This window comes from Schistocerca serialis, chromosome 12 (genome assembly GCF_023864345.2).
Source record: "Schistocerca serialis cubense isolate TAMUIC-IGC-003099 chromosome 12, iqSchSeri2.2, whole genome shotgun sequence".
In the NCBI taxonomy this organism is placed as follows: domain Eukaryota; kingdom Metazoa; phylum Arthropoda; class Insecta; order Orthoptera; family Acrididae; genus Schistocerca; species Schistocerca serialis.
Window position 1 is genome coordinate 105,648,886 of NC_064649.1, and position 20,541 is coordinate 105,669,426.

Here is a 20,541-nt window from a genome sequence, read left to right on the forward strand (position 1 = left end):
CTAGACTGAATGCCAGTGTGAACCAAAGTATAACAGGGCATCAGATTGAAAGGGTGTAAAGACCGTTGTGGTGAAGAAACTCAATCTCTCTGAAGGCACTCCCTTACAAAGTGCAGTACAGTTTAAGCCTTCGGTGAAATGGGTACCCCCCTTTTATTTTTATATTCTTATGCTTGCAAGAGCCCGCCAGTAAATTGGGTCCTCAAGTAGCTGTTACCATCAAGAAATAATAATAAAGACTAGGCCTCCGGTATGTTCTGCCAGTCGTAAAAGGCGACGAAAAGGCTAACCCCACTTTTAATGTGATCAATTGGTTCAGGACAGAACTAATGAAGCCTCGGAGAAGCGCTGTCATGGTCGGGGATGACGCTTGAACCCTATGCCCGTCCACAATGGTAACGACACTGCTAGCCACACGGAAAATGATTTAAATCCAAATTGAGGTGTTTTGCAGGATATGCTTCCTGCAACCACCCTAGAAGAAAAACAAAGACACAGGATGAGATGGTCTGTTGAAGTTAACCGACACCTCATGTTCTGTTATTACCAAGCAACAAACTTAGGAACCAACAAAACTGGATACAGATCACAAGTATACACAACATTTATTACCAGATACCCAGAATTAAAATTTTTAACACAACAATGACTAGCTGATTAGATCCGTGTAATAATAAAAAATAACAGGATACCCCAGTCAGAATTAGAAAACATCAAACAACAAGTACAACAAATACTGGAACAAAGTAATGTGCAATCAGAAGAAGAAGAAAATACAGTAATGGACTCGAACATCCCAGAGCAAACAAACAAAGAACAACACGCATCAATTAAACAATCAGAGGAAAACGAAATCTTAAGACAGCCACCATAACAAGCACAAATAGAACACGAAGTGACACACATGTTAGATATGGAAGAAAAATTTCAGCTGACATATATAGAATACAATGACACAAATACAGACATTAGACCATTCTTGCATAGACCACCAATAAACCCACAAGTCGAAACAACAATAACAATTATCAACACAATCATACACAACAAAATAAATGAAAATACAGCTATGGAAGAGTTACAACTACTGGTTTATATAGGAGCACTCACTACACTAAATATACACACTAGGCAGAGATCAGAACCAACCAACACACAGAAGAAACCCACAAAACCAGCATGGCAACACAGGCTACAGATCAGAATAGAAAAACTGAGAAAAGACATCGGACAGCTAACACAATTTATAATAAATGAAATATCAGACAAAAAATGAAAAATGTTAGGTAAAATCTCACAACATGAAGCGATAGAGCAATTAGATTACAAGCATTGGCCAAACGACTTAGAAGATACAAAAAATAGTGAAAATAGAAGGAAACAAAACCAAATATTCAACACAAACCAAAAGAAATTTTACCAGACAATAGATAACACACACATTAAAATAGACAATCCACCAAACATACCAGACATGGAACACTTCTGGAGCAACATATGGTCAAACCCGGTACAACATAACATGGTGGATACAAGCAGAAACACACACATACAAGATGATACCACAGATGCCTGAAGTGATAATTTTGCAACATGAAGTCACCCGAGCAATTAATTCTACGCACAATTGGAAAGCCCTTGGAAAAGATAAAATAGCAAATTTCTGGCTAAAGAAGTTCACCTCAACACACTCACATCTACCGTATTTACTCGAATCTAAGCCGCATCTGAAAAATGAGACTCGAAATCAAGGAAAAAATATTTTCCCGAATCTGAGCCGTACGTGAAATTTTAGACTCGAAATTCAAGGGGAGAGGAAAATTATAGGCCGCATCTCCAAATCAAAACAAAGTTGGTCCATTGTAATATGAGACACAATTTAGGTCGAATGAATGACGATACAGCGACAGTAGTTTGGTTCGAGTCGTAAGCTCAGCAGTTAAACTTTACCAGGTAGCCATTGCTATGCGTCAGGCGCTCCGTCCGTTTTTATACGGGTACCCTTCCTTTTCCACGTGCTTCGTCTGGTTTGAATTGATAGCTTATTTTTCTTTGATCTGATAAGCGCAGTTTTCTTTGTTAAAGGTGTTTACGGCACTCTAAGCTGAAAATGCGTTACTGTACTGTGTCATGCATTGTCTGCCGCATTCTGATAGTGCGTATTTACGGCCTGTCGCCGCTCGCGGCATGGCTTGCTTTTGTGCGCGCTACTGCCGCTTTAAAAAAAAAAAAATTAAAAAAAAAAAAAAGAGGAATTGTCTCATTAGCGAAACTATAGAAGAATGCTGAAGATTACCGTATTTACTCGAATCTAAGCCGCACCTGAAAAATGAGACTCAAAATTCAAGGGGAGAGAAAAGTTTTAGGCCGCACCTCCAAATCGAAACAAAGTTGGTCCATTGTAATATGAGACACAATTTACGTCGAATGAATGACGATACAGCTACAGTAGTTTGGTTGGAGTCATAAACTTAGCAGTTAAGCTTTACCAGGTAGCCATTGCTATGCGTCAGGCACTCCGTCCGTATTTATATGGGTACCCTTCCTTTTTCATGTGCTTCATCTGGTTTGAATTGATTGCATATTTTTCTTTGATCTGATAAGTGCTGTTCTCTTTGTTATAGGTGTTTACGTCACTCTAAGCTGAAAATGCATTACTGTATTCTGTCATGCATTGTATGTCGCGGCATGGCTTCCTTTTGTGTGCGCTACCGCCGCTTACAATAAAAAAAAGAAGAAGAGAGGAATTGTCTCATAACTGAAACAACGGCAAGAGACTGCTATTTATTGTTACTTACACTGCTGCTTTCTTTGATAATGATCAACAAGAACCAAATAATAGACTGCGTATGATAGAAGATGTTTTGAACGAGAGTTTAGCGAAAATTTTTCTCCGTTTGAAAATCTTTGCAGGCGCCTCTTTAGTACACAGAAATTAGAGTCATCTTCGATTTAAAAATCTAGTCAATTGCCGTGCTTCATTTCTGACTGTATCACTATTAAGCATAATATAAACATGACATGATATTTATATTCTTCCGCGTTTGCTGTTGTCTCACTCTAGTTTCGTAATTTATTAGGCAGACCGGATTTAAATGAGATAGCAGCAAACATGAAACAATACATGGCAAAACGTTTATATGCGTATTATTCTTATGGTGATGAGAATACTGCATGTGATGCACAATTTATAAAAGTTCCTGTTATAGCAACTATCTCTTCTCACAGTTAGGAAAAAAATTCAGAACGTAGAGTTGGCCATATTGATAAACATTCCAAACAGTCTTGCCAGTCGGATTTTCATAGTACATTGAAAATAGCTCGTCTTCCACCTTTTTTTTTTTTTTTTTTTTTTAATTTATTTACTGACGCAGAGGTTTTGGCGCCAGTATTTATCTTTGTGCCTACAAAGCATGCCTGTGTAGCGCTACATATATTCGACGGCAGAAGTAAGTTGTGGCGGCACCCACCAACTTTTTTCAGAATTTCTGCTGGCTTTGCACTCGATTCTAAGCCGCAGGTGGCTTTTTGGATTACAAAAACCAGAAAAAAAAGTGCGGCTTAGATTCGAGTAAATACGGTAACTAAATTATTTAACAGTTACATTGCAGACCCATACACATTCCCTGATACACTTACGCATGGAATAACTTATCTGAAACCTAAAGATCAAGCAGACACAGCAAACCCAGGTAAATATCGCCCCATAACATGCCTACCAACAATATACAAAATATTAACTTCGGTCATTACACAGAAATTAATAACACATACAACACAGAACAAAATTATAAATGAAGAACAAAATGGCTGTTGCAAAGGAGCACGAGGATGTAAAGACCAACTGGTAATAGATGCAGAGGTGACATATCAAGCTAAAACTAAACAAAGGCCACTACACTACGCATACATTGATTATCAAAAAGCTTTTGATAGTGTACCCCCACTCATGGTTACTACAAATATTGGAAATATACAAAGTAGATCCTAAATTGATACAGTTCCTAAACATAGTAATGAAAAATTGGAAAACCACACTTAATATACAAGCAAATTCAAATAATATCACATCACAGCCAATACAGATTAAGCGTGGAATATACCAAGGAGACTCATTAAGTCCTTTCTGGTTCTGCCTTGCTCTGAACCCACTATCCAACATGCTAAATAATACAAATTATGGATACAATATTACTGGAACATACCCACACAAAATCACACATCTGCTATACATGGATGATCTAAAACTACCGGCAGCAACAAATCAACAACTCAACCAATTACTAAAGATAACAGAAGTATTCAGCAATGATATAAATATGGCTTTCGGAACAGACAAATGTAAGAAAAATAGCATAGTCAAGGGAAAACACACTAAACTAGAAGATTACATATTGTATAACCACAGTGACTGCATAGAAGCGATGGAAAAAACAGATGCCTATAAATATCTAGGATACAGACAAAAAATAGGAATAGATAATACAAATATTAAAGAAGAACTAAAAGAAAAATACTGAAAACAGAATTGACAGCAAGAAACAAGACAAAAGCTATAAATACTTATGCTATACCAGTATTGACCTACTCATTTGGAGTAGTGAAATGGAGTAACACAGACCCAGAAGCACTCAATACACTTACACGATCACAATGCCACAAATATAGAATACATCACATACATTCAGCAACAGAAAGATTCACATTAAGCAGAAAGGAAGGAGGAAGGGGATTTATCGACATAAAAAAACCTACATTATGGACAGGTAGACAATTTAAGAAAATTCTTTATAGAACGAGCAGAAACTAGCAAAATATACAAAGCAATCACTCATATAAATACATCGGCTACACCATTGCAATTTCATAACCACTTCTACAACCCTTTAGAGTACATAACATCAACAGATACGAAGAAAGTAAATTGGAAAAAGAAAACACTACATGGCAAGCACCCGTATCATCTAACACAGCCACACATCGATCAAGACGCATCCAACACATGGCTAAGGAAAGGCAGTATACACAGTGAGACGGAAGGATTCATGATTGCAATACAGGATCAAACAATAAACACCAGATATTACAGCAAGCATATTATTTAAGATCCCAATACCACAACAGATAAATGCAGACTTTGCAAACAACGAATAGAAACAGTAGATCACATCACATGTGGCTGTACAATACTAGCAAATACAGAATACACCAGAAGACATGACAATGTAGCAAAAATAATACATCAGCAACTTGCCATACAACATAAACTAATAAAACAACACATTCCCACATACAAGTATGCACCACAAAATGTACTGGAGAATGATGAATACAAATTATACTGGAACAGAACCATTATAACAGATAAAACAACACCACAAACAAACCTGACATCATACTCACCAATAAAAAGAAGAAATTTACACAACTAATCGAAATATCCGTACCCAATACAACAAATATACAGAAATAAACAGGAGAAAAAATTGAAAAATACATCCAACTGGCTGAGGAAGTCAAGGACATGTGGCATCAGGATAAAGTTGACATTATACCAATTACACTATCAACTACAGGAATCATACCACACAATATCCACCAGTACATCAACGCAATACAGCTACATCCAAACATATATATACAACTACAGAAATCCGTAATTATTGATACATGTTCAATTACCCGAAAGTTCCTAAATGCAATATAACATATACCGTACTGTTAAAAGGAAGTCACGCTTGATCAAGGTCCGTGTCAGTTTCCATTTTTGACCAGACGTAACGTCTGAGAAATGAAAGAAATAATAATAATACATCATAACAGTTAAATATACAAAACTATCAAGATATATTTATGGTACATCTTACATATCCATGTAAAAAGTCTTTTCTGGTACATTACTGTCACAAACATATATGTATAATTCACATGGCAGTTATTTGTTTCATGTAGCATATCTCTTTTGTGTCACTGTTTAGAAACTCATCAAGTGAGTAATATGGCGTATATTTGAGCCACACTGCTATTGTCTGCTTAAAGTTATTCATCGGTAGTTTGCTCACAGCTTTTGGGAGTTTGACATAAAAGAGCCATAAACACCTTAGCTTAAAATTTTATAACAATGTCAGCCTTGTGTATGGTAGGTCTATGTTACTATTATTTCGAGTATTATGAACATGCACTTCAGATCTTAAGCATATATTCTCTTTAGCATATATTAAACAATTATAAATATATATACTAGGTAGTGTCATTATCTTTAGTTCTTGAAAATGGTTTTTGCAACTTTGTCTTGGTGCTAGTCCTAAAATGCACCTGACTGCTTTCTTCTGCCACTTGAAGATGGTACTTGAACCCACTGAGTTACACCAAAGAAGTACCCCGTATTGCAGTTGTGAATGGAAAAAAAGCAAAGTATGTTGAGAGTAGCAAATTTTTACTGATAACATGTCTCAGCTTGTGTAATAGAAAGAGAGTTCGAGCAAGTTTGCCACATAGATAATTTGTGTGTCTGTCCCATGTAAGTTTTTGATCTATATGTAAACCTAGTAACCTGACATTTTTTGTATTCTGTTCAATTGGTTTCAGGGTGAAGTAAATTTCTTCAGTTTTCAATTTGTTTATTGATAAAAGATTGACTCTGTACCAGTCACTGCTCATTTCAGTTACTACTTTGTTGTATTCCATGACATCTTGCAGATTTTCTCCATCTGTTATTAGTGTCATATCATCAGCATACAGTACATTGTTGCATGGTATATAATTTGAGAAGTCATTGATGTAAACAATGAACAGGAAAGGGCCAAGCACTGAGCCTTGTGGAATTCCTCTCTTTACTTTCATGGGTGTTGACTTTTGATATTTTGTTTTTACTAATTGTACCCTATTGCTTTAGTATGATTGAAAAAATTGTAATGGTTTATCTACAATACCATAATGTTCTAGTTTTTTAATCATTATTTCATGTGTGACTGAGTCGAAGGCTTTTGTTAAATCTAACAGTGTAGCACAAGTGAGTTTCTAATTTTCATATCCTTCATATATATTACTAAGGAGGCATTCAACTGCTTTGGTTGTCGATAGTTCTGATCGAAAGCCAAACTGGTTCTTACTCAATAATTTATTACTTTCAAAATAATTGTAAATTTGGATACGTATGCAGTTGTCTATTACTTTTGATATAATGGGAACTATTGATATAGGTCTATAATTATTTGGCATTTTTCTGTCACCTTTCTTATAGATTGTATGTAACTGTCATTTTCAGACATTCAGGGAATACTCCTCCTTCTAGTATGCGATTCGTCAGATATGTTAGTAGCATTAAGATTGCAATAGCTATGTGTTTCAATACTGTTGAAGTGTTACTAGCATTAAAAGTAGACTGCCAGAAACATTGTTTCATAAACAACTGAATTTGCTAATACCTGAGGCTTGACTTTCACATTATGCCTCTTGTACACTAATGGGAAAAAAATTGCAAAACCAAGGAGGAGTTGTGCGACGTAAATGAAAGTTGTTTGGTGGGTTTCTACATCACAAAGATGATGTAACAATTTTGTGCCAGTCACATAAGACTGGTGCTTGTAGTGTGACTATGAGGATGCAAATCAGGTTTGCTCTAAATGTGTGCTGTAACAGTCTTGAGTATAGTTGCCTTTGAAATTGGGCTGGTGTGTTGATGTTAGTCAAGAATGCCTTTAAGGCCAAAGATGCCATCATGTACATGTCTGAGTTTGAATGAGGTCGTGTAATAGGGCTATGAGAAGTGGGACATTCCTTCTGTGATATTGCAGAAAGACTTAGCAGGAATGTAGCTACTGTACATGATGGCTGGCAGCCGTGGCCGTGAGAACGTGCGGTTGCAATAAGACTGGGCTCTGGATGGTCATGTGACACTACCAAGAGGGAAGAATGTTATGTTCGGCATATAGCTTATACTGCAGGTGCAGCAGCAATTTGAGCAGCAGTTGGCACCACACTGACACAGCTAACTGTTATAAATTAGTTACTATGGGGACAGGAAATATTGTCTCTAAAAAACAAAACCTCACATGGGTGGGGTGAAATAACATCATCTGTAATAAAGTGTGTGTATGGTATTATTTCTCAACCACTGTCAACTATTATAAATCAATCTTTTAAACAGGGATACTTTCCAGATGTATTGAAATATGCTGAGACCAAACCTCTATTCAAGAAAGGATCGACAGAAGATATGGGGAATTACCGCCCTATCTCTCTCTTGCCGGTCTTCTCTAAAGTGTTTGTAAAGATTGCAGCAAAACAAATTAATAACTTTCTTACCGTAAATGAGAATTATTAATAACCAGTTCGGATTCCAACAGGGTAAAAGCACTGTGAATTCTATAAATGAATTTATCCAAAAAATATGCTCCACATTAGATAAAGGTAGAAAGGTCACAGGAATATTCCGTGATCTAACTAAAGCTTTCGATTCAGTGAACCGTGCATTACTCCTCCACAAATTACAGATGTATGGAATCAGGAACACTGCTTTAAAATGATTTAGCTCTGACCTGTCAGGTAGGAAACAAAGAGTAATTTTAACTTCAAATGGAACCAATTATTCATCAGACTGGAAAACAGTTCCCCCAAGGAGTCCCACAAGGTTCGATATTGGGTCCATATCTGTTTCTATTTTACGTAAATGACCTACCACTTGCTATTGATGTTCATTCAGTCTTATTTGCTGATGATACATCAGTTCTAATTGAAAACGAGGTACCTGAAAATATTCCAGAAAAAGCCAAAAATACTTTAGAAAAATTTGAATCTTGGTTCAATCAAAATGGACTAAAACTAAATGCAACTAAAACCAAAATGATGCAATTTGAAGCTGAATCAGTAGAAAGGAGTGAAATAAAGATAACTTGCAATGATCAAGACATCACAGAAGTAAACTACATGAAGTTCTTAGGCCTAAATCTTGACAAAAATTTAAATTAGAAGGTACGCATAGATTACTTAGCAAATAAACTGAACAACTTAGCATTTGATATGTGTATTTTCTCAGGTGCCACAAACATGGGGACCAGAAAGATAGTTTATCACTGCTACTTTGAGTCAGTTATTCGTTATGGCATAATCTTCTGGGGAAATTCAGCAATTGTCACTAGGCTCCTAGTATTACAAAAGAAAGTAATTAGAAACGTGTGTTGCAAAAAAACGGAAATCCTGTCGACCACTGTTAAAAAATTTAAAAATACTATCTATCCCTCACTTTACATATATGAGATGGTTGTGTTCCTATATAAAAATTAACATACACTAGACACTTTCCGTTTTGACCACAACTACAGCACTCGCCACAGAGATAACTTCAAACTTCCAACACATCGTTTAAAACTTTATGCCCAAACGCCAGAGTATATGGGGTTCAAAATTTTCAATAAAATAAAAGGCAGTAATATATCTAAAATGGAGATTGGTTCACTGAAAGGATTGCTCTTTACTCTTCTGGTGGAAAAATGTTGTCGTTCTGTCGATGAATTCATTGAGGACAGCTTCACAGTCTGAACACAGGGATTGTATTACATGCATTATTTTATGTACACGTGTAGATGTAACTTAGAAATGTAAAATATAATGTAAACTTTTGTATTTCTCTTAAAAAAAATGTGAAAAAGTTTCTTTTGTAAACCTTGATGTGTCTCCTGTACATCAAATCGAATGATTAGAAAATTGTACGTAATGGGATGAATAAATCCCATATCACAGCTCCGAGCCAGACGTCCTGCAGCGTGCATCCCACTGACCCCAAAACACCGCCATTCGCGACCCCAGTGGTGTCAATTGAGAGCTTATTGGTGGGCTGGGTGGGGGTCTGTTGTGTTTTCTGATGAAAGGCGGTTCTTTCTCGATGCCAGTGATGACCGTGTGTAGGTTAGCAGGAGGCCAGCTAAGGATCTGCAGCCAACCTGTCTCTGTGCTAGACGTGCTGGGCCTACACCTGGGATGCGACTTCACACGACAGTGGGAGCTTCCTCGTGGTTATCGCGTGCATCCAGACTGCAAATTTGTACGTCAGTCTGACGATTCGACCTGTTGTGCTGTCAGTCGTGAACAGCATTCCAGGGGATGTTTTTCAACAAGATAATGCTAACCCACGTACCACTGTTCTAATATGCTCTACAGTGTTAACATTTCGTGTTGGCCTGCTCTATCACCAGATCTGCCTCAAGTCGAGGATACACGGCGCACCGACACACGGCAACTCCGACATTGTCCACGAACAGAATTAACTGTTTCTAGAATGAAATTTTCACTCTACAGCGGAGTGTGCGCTGATATGAAACTTCCTGGCAGATTAAAACTGTGTGCCAGACTGAGACTCGAACTCGGGACCTTTGCCTTTCGTGGGCAAGTGCTCTACCAACTGAGCTACCCGAGCATGACTTACGCCCCGTCCTCACAGCTTTAATTCCGCCAGTACCTCATCTCCTACCTTCCAAAGGTTCGCATACCCTTTCTTCCAGGAGTGCTAGTCCTGGAAGGTTCGCAGGAGAGCTTCTGTGAAGTTTGGAAGGTAGGAGACGAGGTACTGGTGGAATTAAAGCTGATGGGGTGTGAGTCGCGCTTAGGTAGCTCAGTTGGTAGAGCACTTGCCCACAAAAGGCAAAGGTCCCGAGTTTGAGTCTCGGTCCGGCACACAGTTTTAATCTGCCAGGAAGTTTCGGAATTAACTGTCCTTGTATTGACTGACGGAGTGGCATAAACGTGGAACTCCATCCCACAAAGTCACATCTTGCACCTGTACAACATATTGCATGCAGGTTTCCGTGCTTGCATTCGAAATTCTAGTGGTTATATCGCTTATTAATTATTAATGTACCGCCATTTAACATTTACAATGGCTTATCTCGTGCTTACTGTAACCTGTGATCTTGCAGTGTTAGTCATTTACATATGTTACCTAGACAAATGAATTTCCAAAATTTCATTATTCTACATTAATTATATTTTGGTGTTGTGACTCCCCCCACCCCCATCAGTGTATATTACTGAAATTTATCCCTGATGAGTCTACTTTTTATGAAAATGAATGTGATGGTAATAGTAATGATATCATATTTCAGTGGCAATTGATGTAAAGGTGGCAGTTAAACATAAGGTTTTAAATACAGGATAAGAATCATCAATTATACATAAAGTATAAAGTACTCCGTTTCCTTGGTCTTCCAAAACACAGTTCTCACGAGCTCCATTTCTGTTGTTACACAGTTGTGTCCCACCGTTGCTGACAGTCTGTGCCGACAAACTGAAACGTCTGGAACTTTACGACTACAACTTAGCCCGGCGCGTAGCGAGTGAGGCGTTCACTGCTCTGGGAAGCCTGAAGAATCTGTGGGAACTTAAGATATCACTCAATCGCAAGCCGCCACGTGGTACAGCTGCTCTGGCATTTACGTAAGTTTTGTGGTGAACACATGTTTCTTATGAATGTATACAGTGGCCTGTTCGGGATACAGTTTATTAAATGAGGAGAGGAGAGAAGAAAAGGGGAAAGGACTATATAGGTACTCTACAGGGATGGAATTGAGTGTGTGGCTGGAGTTCAGTGGACCTTTTACCAGCTGTTTAAATAAAGTAAGTTTAAATCAGTGTTCATAACAACTGAGATTTGTGCTTTTATGGATATGGTGAAGAGTACCATTTTAATGGAGAAAATAAAATATTCATCTTTTCAAATCCATTTGTGGCAGTCATTGCCTTCAGTGTGATACTCGAGCTTCTCAGGTTGTTTTTATAGCAAATGAGAAAACTAGCAGTTGATCATTTTCAGGATTTATTCATACAACGGCAGGCATTCCTTTGGCAGCCAACTGCGCCACGTCCTCTTCCTCTGGATACCCCCCGTCAGAAGGCGGTACCCTAATGGACTCCAGAGATTGCTGCGGCCATTAGAGATCGTAGGCGTGCTCTCTGTTACAATAAGTGGCACCCTTCACTGCAGCACCTCATTGCCTTTAAATGCCTCCATGCCTGTGTCTGCTACCTTCTAAAATGCCAAAAGCAAGAATCCTTGGAATGGTACATTTTCACCATTGGATCAAATACCTCTCATCACAGGTACGAGCAAAGGTCAGACGACTCTATGGCTTCCAGTCCCCTGCATGAGTGCCAAGTATTACCTTAGATAGTGCCATTTGCACTGATCCAGATGCCAATGCCGAACATTTTGCTAAGCATTGTGCTCACGCATCCGCGTCTCAGAACTACCATCCTTGCTTTCAGCTCATAAAACAGTGGGTGGTTAGCACACTGGACTCGCATTCGGGAGAATGACGGTTCAATCCCGCGTCCGGCCATCCTGATTTAGGTTTTCCATGATTTCCCTAAATCGCTCTAGGCAAATGCCGAGATGGTTCCTTTGAAAGGGCACGGCCGACTTCCTTCCCTAATCCGATGAGACCGATGACCTCGCTGTTTGGTCTCTTCCCCCAAACAGCCAAAAACATTGGGTGGAGGGAATGAGCTTACCTTTTACCTGGGGCCATATAATGTTCCATTTAATGAATGGAATCTTTCTACTGCCCTAGCCCATTGCCCTGATACGGTCCGAGGAGCAGACTGCATCCACAAACAAATGCCAAAACATCTCTCAGCGTATTGTCAAGCGTCACATACTTGCCCTCTTTAATCAGATCTGGAATGAGGGTGAGTTCCCATATGAGGGTGAGTTCCCATCTCGGGGGTGAGGAAGTATGATAGTTCAGGTACTGAAACTGGGTAGGAACCCTCTAGAGATGGACAGTTATCGCTGAATCGGCAGTACGGCTGTTTTCTGTAAGTTGCTTGAGCACATGGTGAGCAAGTGGCTGTGTTGGCTTCTTGTCTTGGGACCTTTTGGCTGCATCTGAGGATGGTTTTTGCAAAGGCTACCCTATTGCTGATAATTTGGTTCACACGGAGTCCACCATCCGGACAGCCTTCGTACATCGTTAGCATTTTCTATCTAAAGACAGCTTATGACACGACATGGTGCCACCACATCCTTACATGTGACATGAGTCTCTAGGGTCCACTCTCTAGCTTTGCCAAGAGCATCCTGTTGCACCATACGTTACAGGTTCATGTGGACGCTTCACTCTCTACCCTCCTGTATCCAAGAGAATGAGGTTTTGTAGAGCTCTGCACTGAGCCTCCCTTGTGTTCTGGTGGCCATCAATGGCCTAGCACCGGCTGTGGTGTCTTTGGTATCGCTCTCCTTATATGATCACAATTTTCACTTTCATTATTGCTCCTCTAGTATCGTTGTTGCTGAGCGTCGCCTCCAGGGTTCCATACGGAATGCTCAGTCCTGGTCTTTTACCAGTGGCTTTCAGTTTTCAGCCACTGAGACTCGTGTCGTGCACTTCTGTTGCCGTTGTACTGCCCACCCACAAAAAGCTTTACCTGGATGATAAATTACTTCTCGTAGTACAGATGCGCTGCATTCTGAGACTAGTCTTAGATTCCCAGCTGTCGTGGCTTCCCCTTCTTCATCAACTTCAGTGGAAGTGCTTACAATGTCTCAATGCCCTTCACAGCCTCAAAAACACTAGCTGGGGTGCAGACCGCTCTACCATTTTGCGTCTCTACAAAGCCCTCACTCAGTCTCGTCTTGACTATAGAAGTCTAGCATGTGCTTCAGCATCACACTCAGCACTGTGGATACTGGACCCCATTCACCACTGTGAGGTCCAACTTGAGAGAGGATCCTTCCAAACTAGCCATGTGAACAGCCCACGAATTGAGGCGGGTGTCCCTCTATTACCTGTCAGTCGCCAACATGTTCACAGCATTGCTGAATGCCTCCAGTGTCTCTGCTGTGAACTGCAGATTCCTCCACTATTGCCTTTGTTCAGGGAGACCTCACATCAGCACCCATGGCTTGCCCTGACCTTGGATTTGCCTCTAAGTCTCCTTTTGTCCAATAGATTCCATTGACAAGACGCTTTTTCACCGCCTGTTCGTAGCTGGCATCAGCAAGTATCCAGGTTCAGAAGTGGTATTCTCCACGGCTCGTTGATAAATTAACAGGCTTTGTGTACGCACGTGCAGAGTGCAATGAAGTCCACTCTCTGCCAAATGACTGCAGTATTTTCGCTACTGAATTGATGGATGGCCATTAAATTAGCCCTTAGCCACGTTCGTTCTTGAAGTGGCAAGAGTATCCTCATCTGCATTGACTCCCTGAGCAGTCTCCACACTATAGACCAGTGCTACTCTCCTCACCTACTGGTTACGGCTATCCAGGATCTTGTCCCTGACTTCCATCAAGCTGGGAAGCCAGTTGTTTTTGTTTGGACCCCGGTCATGTTGGGATTTCGGGAAATGAACGAACTGACGGGTCGGCTGAGCTGGCCACCAGAATGCCGATTCTGGAAATGGAGATACCAGAACTAGACTTCCAGTCATTTATTCGCCATAGATTGCTTGAAGTCTGGAGCCCCACCCTGATCTCCCCAAACAAACTGCGAACAGTTAGAGAGACCATGACAGTGTGGCAGTCTTTCCTGCATGCTTCTCACAGGAAATCCACTTTAGACTTCACATTGCCCACACTTGCCTGAGCCCACCCTCATTCTCAGATGTGAGGGTCCCCCTCACTGCCGATTCACAGCCTGTCTGACGGGGCCCACTGCCCTAATTTGGCCGTGTGAGGTGGCATCTTAACCTTTCTGACAAAATGCCTCTAGTGGTAGCAAACGATGCAGACTTGGCTGACCTGGTGCTACAATTTGCCTGCAAAGGTAGTTTCTATTCATGCCTGCAAGGTAAGACGTTTTGGCCTCATTGACCACCTGAGGGGTTGGTGTGATGCCTTCTCCTGCCCCCTCCCCCCACAACCCTGCTCCCCCCCCCCACAACCCTGCTCCCCCCATAACCCTGCTCCCCCCATAACCCTGCTTCCCCCCACAACCTGCTTCCCCCCCACAACCCTGCTTCCCCCCACAACCCTGCTTCCCCCCACAACCCTGCTTCCCCCCACAACCCTGCTTCCCCCCCCCCAACCCTGCTTCCCCCCCCCAACCTGCTTCCCCCCCCCCAACCCTGCTTCCTCCCAACTCTGCTTCCCCCCAACTCTGCTTCCCCCCAACCCTGCTTCCCCCCAACCCTGCTTCCCCCAACCCTGCTCCCCCCCCAACCCTGCTCCCCCCCCAACCCTGCTTCCCCCCCAACCCTGCTTCCCCCCCAACCCTGCTTCCCCCCCAACCCTGCTTCCCCCCCCCCCAACCCTGCTTCCCCCCCCCCCAATCCTGCTCCCCCCCCCCAATCCTGCTTCCCCCCCCCAATCCTGCTTCCCCCCCCCAATCCTGCTTCCCCCCCCAACCCTGCTTGCCCCCCCCAACCCTGCTTCCCCCCCAAACCCCTGCTCCCCCCCCCAAACCCCTGCTCCCCCCCCAAAACCCTGCTTCCCCCCCAAAACCCTGCTTCCCCCCCAAAACCCTGCTTCCCCCCCAACCATGCTTCCCCCCCAACCCTGCTTCTCCCCCAAACCCTGCTCCCCCTCAAACCCTTCTCCCCCCCCCCCCAAAAACCTTGCTCCCCCCCCCCCCCCCCCAAACCTCGCTTCCTCCTCCCACCCAGGGGTCCCTTGGTGGCCCTTCTGGGTGGCCAAGTGTGACCTCTACGCTTTTCAGCTCTTATTTTCTTCACTCTTCTTCTCTTCTTGGTGTTAATGCCCTGCCTTAATTGATCTTTTAACAACTTGTCTGTGCTGTCTTTTTTCTGGGCTTTTATCTTGGTTTTTATTGTGTTTGTTACATTTATGCTTTCCAGGATTTAGCTTTCACCTCCTTCCTTTGACTACTACCCCTGGTTTGCCAGTTAATGGATGGAGGGCCTGATGACCTTGCACTTTAGTCCCTTTCACTCCAAACAAACAAGCAAACCAACCAACCAACCTACTTCTGTGCTGGGAAACATAACACGAGAGGGTGAGAGAGAGGGAGACGGGGGAGATTCCAGCAGTAATAGTGTTTACGCCTTTCATTGATGTCTTGCATTTGTATTTCCTAAAATACATCTTATCTAGGGCATTTCACAGTTCATATTATAGGTTTTGGGGGTTGTAGAAGTGACTTAGTAGATAAAGTTTGGATGATGATTCCATGCCCGGTAGTGTACCACTGAAATGTAAAGTAAGTTGAAGATAAGATCACTTTCAAATCTCCCACTTCACGGTACACACACAGTGGAGACAATGAAAGAGTGCCTGTCCTCGGGTTCCCTGCTGCACAATGAAGGCATCTTCTTCAAAGTCGGGAGTTCAGTGCATCTACATCCACAAACACACACTCTCGAAACCTGGACAGCAAACTACACTGCGATGCAGAGTGCCTCTCTTGCAGAGTCTGCCACTTGAGTTTGGTAAACATCTCCGTAACGCTATCACGCTTACCAAATAACCCTGTGACGAAACCCGCCACTTTTCTTTGGATCTTCTCTACCTCCTCTGTCAACCCGACCTGGTACGGATCCCATGCTGATGAGCAATACTCAAGTATAGATCGAACGAGTGTTTTGTAAGCCACCTCCTTTGTTGATGGACTACATTTTCTAAGGACTCTCCCAATGAATCTCAACCTGGCACCTGTCTTACCAACAATTAATTTTACATGATCATTCCACTTCAAATCATTCCGTGGAGGACCACCACCCATCCTCCTAGTTTTGAACGTACCAAATTCTCAGAGGCACCATTGTAGTCAGACAGAAATGGTATGTGATATTGTAATTACAACAACAGGGATTGACAACTGCACCCACTTCCCAGTTATGTACATCCGAGTAGTAAATTTCTCGACAGGGATTCCTCATCACAACTTTATCTACTAAGTCCCTGCTACAAGCCTTTGACAGGATAGGAATTGCAAAACACTCAGTGTATAATGTGCGAGATGAGGAGCCTGGACTGAGGATCAAATAAGTCATCAAAGTTTGCACATATGTACAATACACAAATTTTGCAACATCTTTCAATCTTTTGCTGAAGAGTAAAATGTATGCAGGAACATAGGTTGTAAACTATGTGCATGGAAGTTGACTGTGATGTAAACACAAATCTCGTACCAGTACTCCACAGTTAGCGAGGCTTTGCTCGTGAAGTATATTGTCTTTGATAGGCTGACATTTTACCATTACAAACAGCATAGTTGTATCCTTATTGATTTTAAGAAATATTTGCTATCACAATCTCAGTTGTATGAAATATATGATTGAAGACTAGTTTTGATCAGATATGAGAAAGAAAACCAATCTGAGAATGAGTTTGGAGAACAGTAGGGTGTGTCAAACTGAGCAACATTTTCCAAAAAACATAGATCATTACTGCATCATTCTGTAGTTGCAGCTGATCGGTGACGAGTACAAGGAAATGTGTGCTTTTAAGTTAACTCACCCAAGCTGCCACAATTGTCATACAAAAAAGCAGAGTTGCTATTTAAATCAGCTGAAGATGATGATTTTGGCTGATCAGTCCAATCTAGGCAAACTTAAATTCGTGTCTATGCTAGTTACATTAGATTTGAATTTTCTATGATGTTTACTGGATAATGGTAGACTATTAAAGCAACTGTAAAAATACTGTAATTTCATTAATTTGTCTAAGATAATGAGTTGTCTAGAGAAATACCTTTGCTCTAAGATAGTGGACATGTGATACTGTAAGGTGCAATGTTGTTAACAATGAGATATATAGGTCACACATTTTAATTGTTGCTGTTGTAGATAGTGAAAGAAATTTTGTTCTGGCAAGTACAATAGCATACTTGATACACATGCTCTTCCTGGACAAACTTCCATGTTTTATCTTCTGATTTTCCCCACACTGTATGACAATCATCTTGCTATCCAAATGGTCATAACTGGTGATCAGATAAGTATATCTAAAAACCACAAAAAATTAAATCTTTGGTCTCTCGGAAACTATTATAGTTGCAAACACAGATGCCTTATTTTTAAGTGTTCTAATAATCAATGTGGTCCAGATTGTGTAATTTGTTTTGACCTGTGACTTAGATATTTGTTAAAAAGATAAGTAGTATTACCTAAATTCTTTCACTACAGTTATTTTTGACTGTCAGACAATTATTGTGCCAAATTCGTCAAAATAGGTGAGCAGCTTGTCTTGTCTCCTTATAAGCAGACTGTGTCAGAGTGTGCTGTCTAATTTTTCCCATTATAAAGACAAAATAATCAGCCACAACATAGACGACTACTACTGTGCACTCAATTGTGTTTTTAAGGACTGGAGGACTGCCGAAATTGAGGCATCTGTTGATTTGGTACGCATCCGGCCTGGAAGACGACACAGTGGTCGCCATCATCCGCGGTTGCCCCGCTTTGCAGCTACTCGCGATCAGAGATGCACATTTGGTGTCAGACGCTGCCTTCTGCGAGATCTCCCATCTGGAACATCTTGAAACGTAAGTGGTGGAGTGCAGACAGTGTAACTGGCTGAGTAACGAAACCGTAACTCGGGAAGCAGTTGAGAATCGTGCAACTTAACTCATAAATGTGGTGCTGAAATTGCCTTTCAAAATGATAAGGTGTGACATTAAATGAAAATACATTGCCGGCCATTAAAATTGTGATGCCGTAGAGATAGACTGCACCAGACATTAGATTGGCATGTTGTGTACTAAATACAGGGTTATTACAAATGATTGAAGCGATTTCACAGCTCTACAATAACTTTATTATTTGAGATATTTTCACAATGCTTTGCACACACATACAAAAACTCAAAAAGTTTATTTAGGCATTCACAAATGTTCGATATGTGCCACTTTAGTGATTCGGCAGACATCAAGCCGATAATCAAGTTCCTCCCACACTCGGCGCAGCATGTCCCAATCAATGAGTTCGAAAGCATCGTTGATGCGAGCTCGCAGATCTGGCATGTTTCTTGGTAGAGGAGGTTTAAACGCTGAATCTTTCACTTAACCCCACAGAAAGAAATCACATGGGGTTAAGTCGGGAGAGCGTGGAGGCCATGACATGAATTGCTGATCACGATCTCCACCACGACCGATCCATCGGTTTTCCAATGTCCTGTTTAAGAAATACCGAACATCATGATGGAAGTGCGGTGGAGCACCATCCTGTTGAAAGATGAAGTCGGCGCTGTCGGTCTCCAGTTGTGGCATGAGCCAATTTTCCAGCATGTCCAGATACATGTGTCCTGTAATGTTTTTTTTCGCAGAAGAAAAAGGGGCCGTAAACTTTAAACCGTGAGATTGCACAAAACACGTTAACTTTTGGTGAATTGCGATTTTGCTGCACGAATGCGTGAGGATCCCCTACCGCCCAGAATCGCACATTGTGTCTGTTCACTTCACCATTAAGAAAAAATGTTGCTTCATCACTGAAAACAAGTTTCGCACCGAACGCATCCTCTTCCATGAGCTGTTGCAACCGCGCCGAAAATTCAAAGCATTTGACTTTGTCGTCAGGTGTCAGGGCTTGTAGCAATTGTAAACGGTAAGGCTTCTGCTTTAGCCTTTTCCGTAAGATTTTCCAAACTGTCGGCTGTGGTACATTTAGCTCCCTGCTTGCTTTATTCGTCGACTTCCGCGGGCTCCGCGTGAAACTTGCCCGCACGCGTTCAACCATTTCTTGACTCACTGCAGGCCGACCCGTTGATTTCCCCTTACAGAGGCATCCAGAAGCTTTAAACTGCGCATACCATCGTCGAATGGAGTTAGCAGTTGGTGGATCTTTGTTGAACTTCGTCCTGAAGTGTCGTTGCACTGTTATGACTGACTGATGTGAGTGCATTTCAAGCACGACATACGCTTTCTCGGCTCCTGTCGTAATTTTGTCTCACTGCGCTCTCGAGTGCTCTGGCAGCAGAAACCTGAAGTGCGGCTTCAGCCGAACAAAACTTTATGAGTTTTTCTACGTATCTGTAGTGTGTCGTGACCATATGTCAATGAATGGAGCTACAGTGAATTTATGAAATCGCTTCAATCATTTGTAATAGCCCTGTATTTGAATAAGTTTGGATGTGCAGATGATCAGTGTTTCAGTGCAGCCATACAGAATAGGTGGGGAGAAGTCCATCTATGATCTGCACGTAAGGAGAGATTACGCTGTGGGTTTCTCATTGAGAAATTGCGTTAGTTGTTGTTTCTGAAACAATCACATAATACTTCTCCTAAGATGGAGAAATGTCTACTGGTACATGTCAGAATGACTGTAGTGTGTCATTTTGCAATATTATTACTCTCATCAGTTAGGATCCCACAGCTGTTATGCAGAAATGGAAATGGTGCATCGGGGAAGCCCACACTCGACTCGATCTGCGGGCGACACTCCTCATTGACTAGCGCCAGAGAGGGCAGACACATCGTTCTCTCAGTTTTGTACGATCGCACAGATGAGTCGTGTTCGTTAACTCGGGAAAGGCCATTGTGACGAGGCAATTGCACGACACACAAAATGTGACAACATCGCGAGCACAACGGTTTGTCAGCACTGAAACCACTGTTGTGGCTTCCCTCGACATGTCCCGAAGAGACGATGTGA

The 20,541-nt window shown here is 41.5% G+C and overlaps 1 protein-coding gene across 1 annotated transcript in view; it reads left to right on the forward strand.

Annotated features, from left to right (window-relative positions):
* The window catches only part of LOC126428141 (uncharacterized), a 128,923-nt gene that overhangs the window by 75,075 nt on the left and 33,307 nt on the right, over window positions 1-20,541 (forward strand). Inside the window, exons 5-6 of the mRNA XM_050090048.1 lie at window positions 11,245-11,430; window positions 18,258-18,437. Coding sequence (XP_049946005.1) covers window positions 11,245-11,430; window positions 18,258-18,437 — 366 coding nt within the window. The remainder of the gene's footprint in view (window positions 1-11,244; window positions 11,431-18,257; window positions 18,438-20,541) is intronic.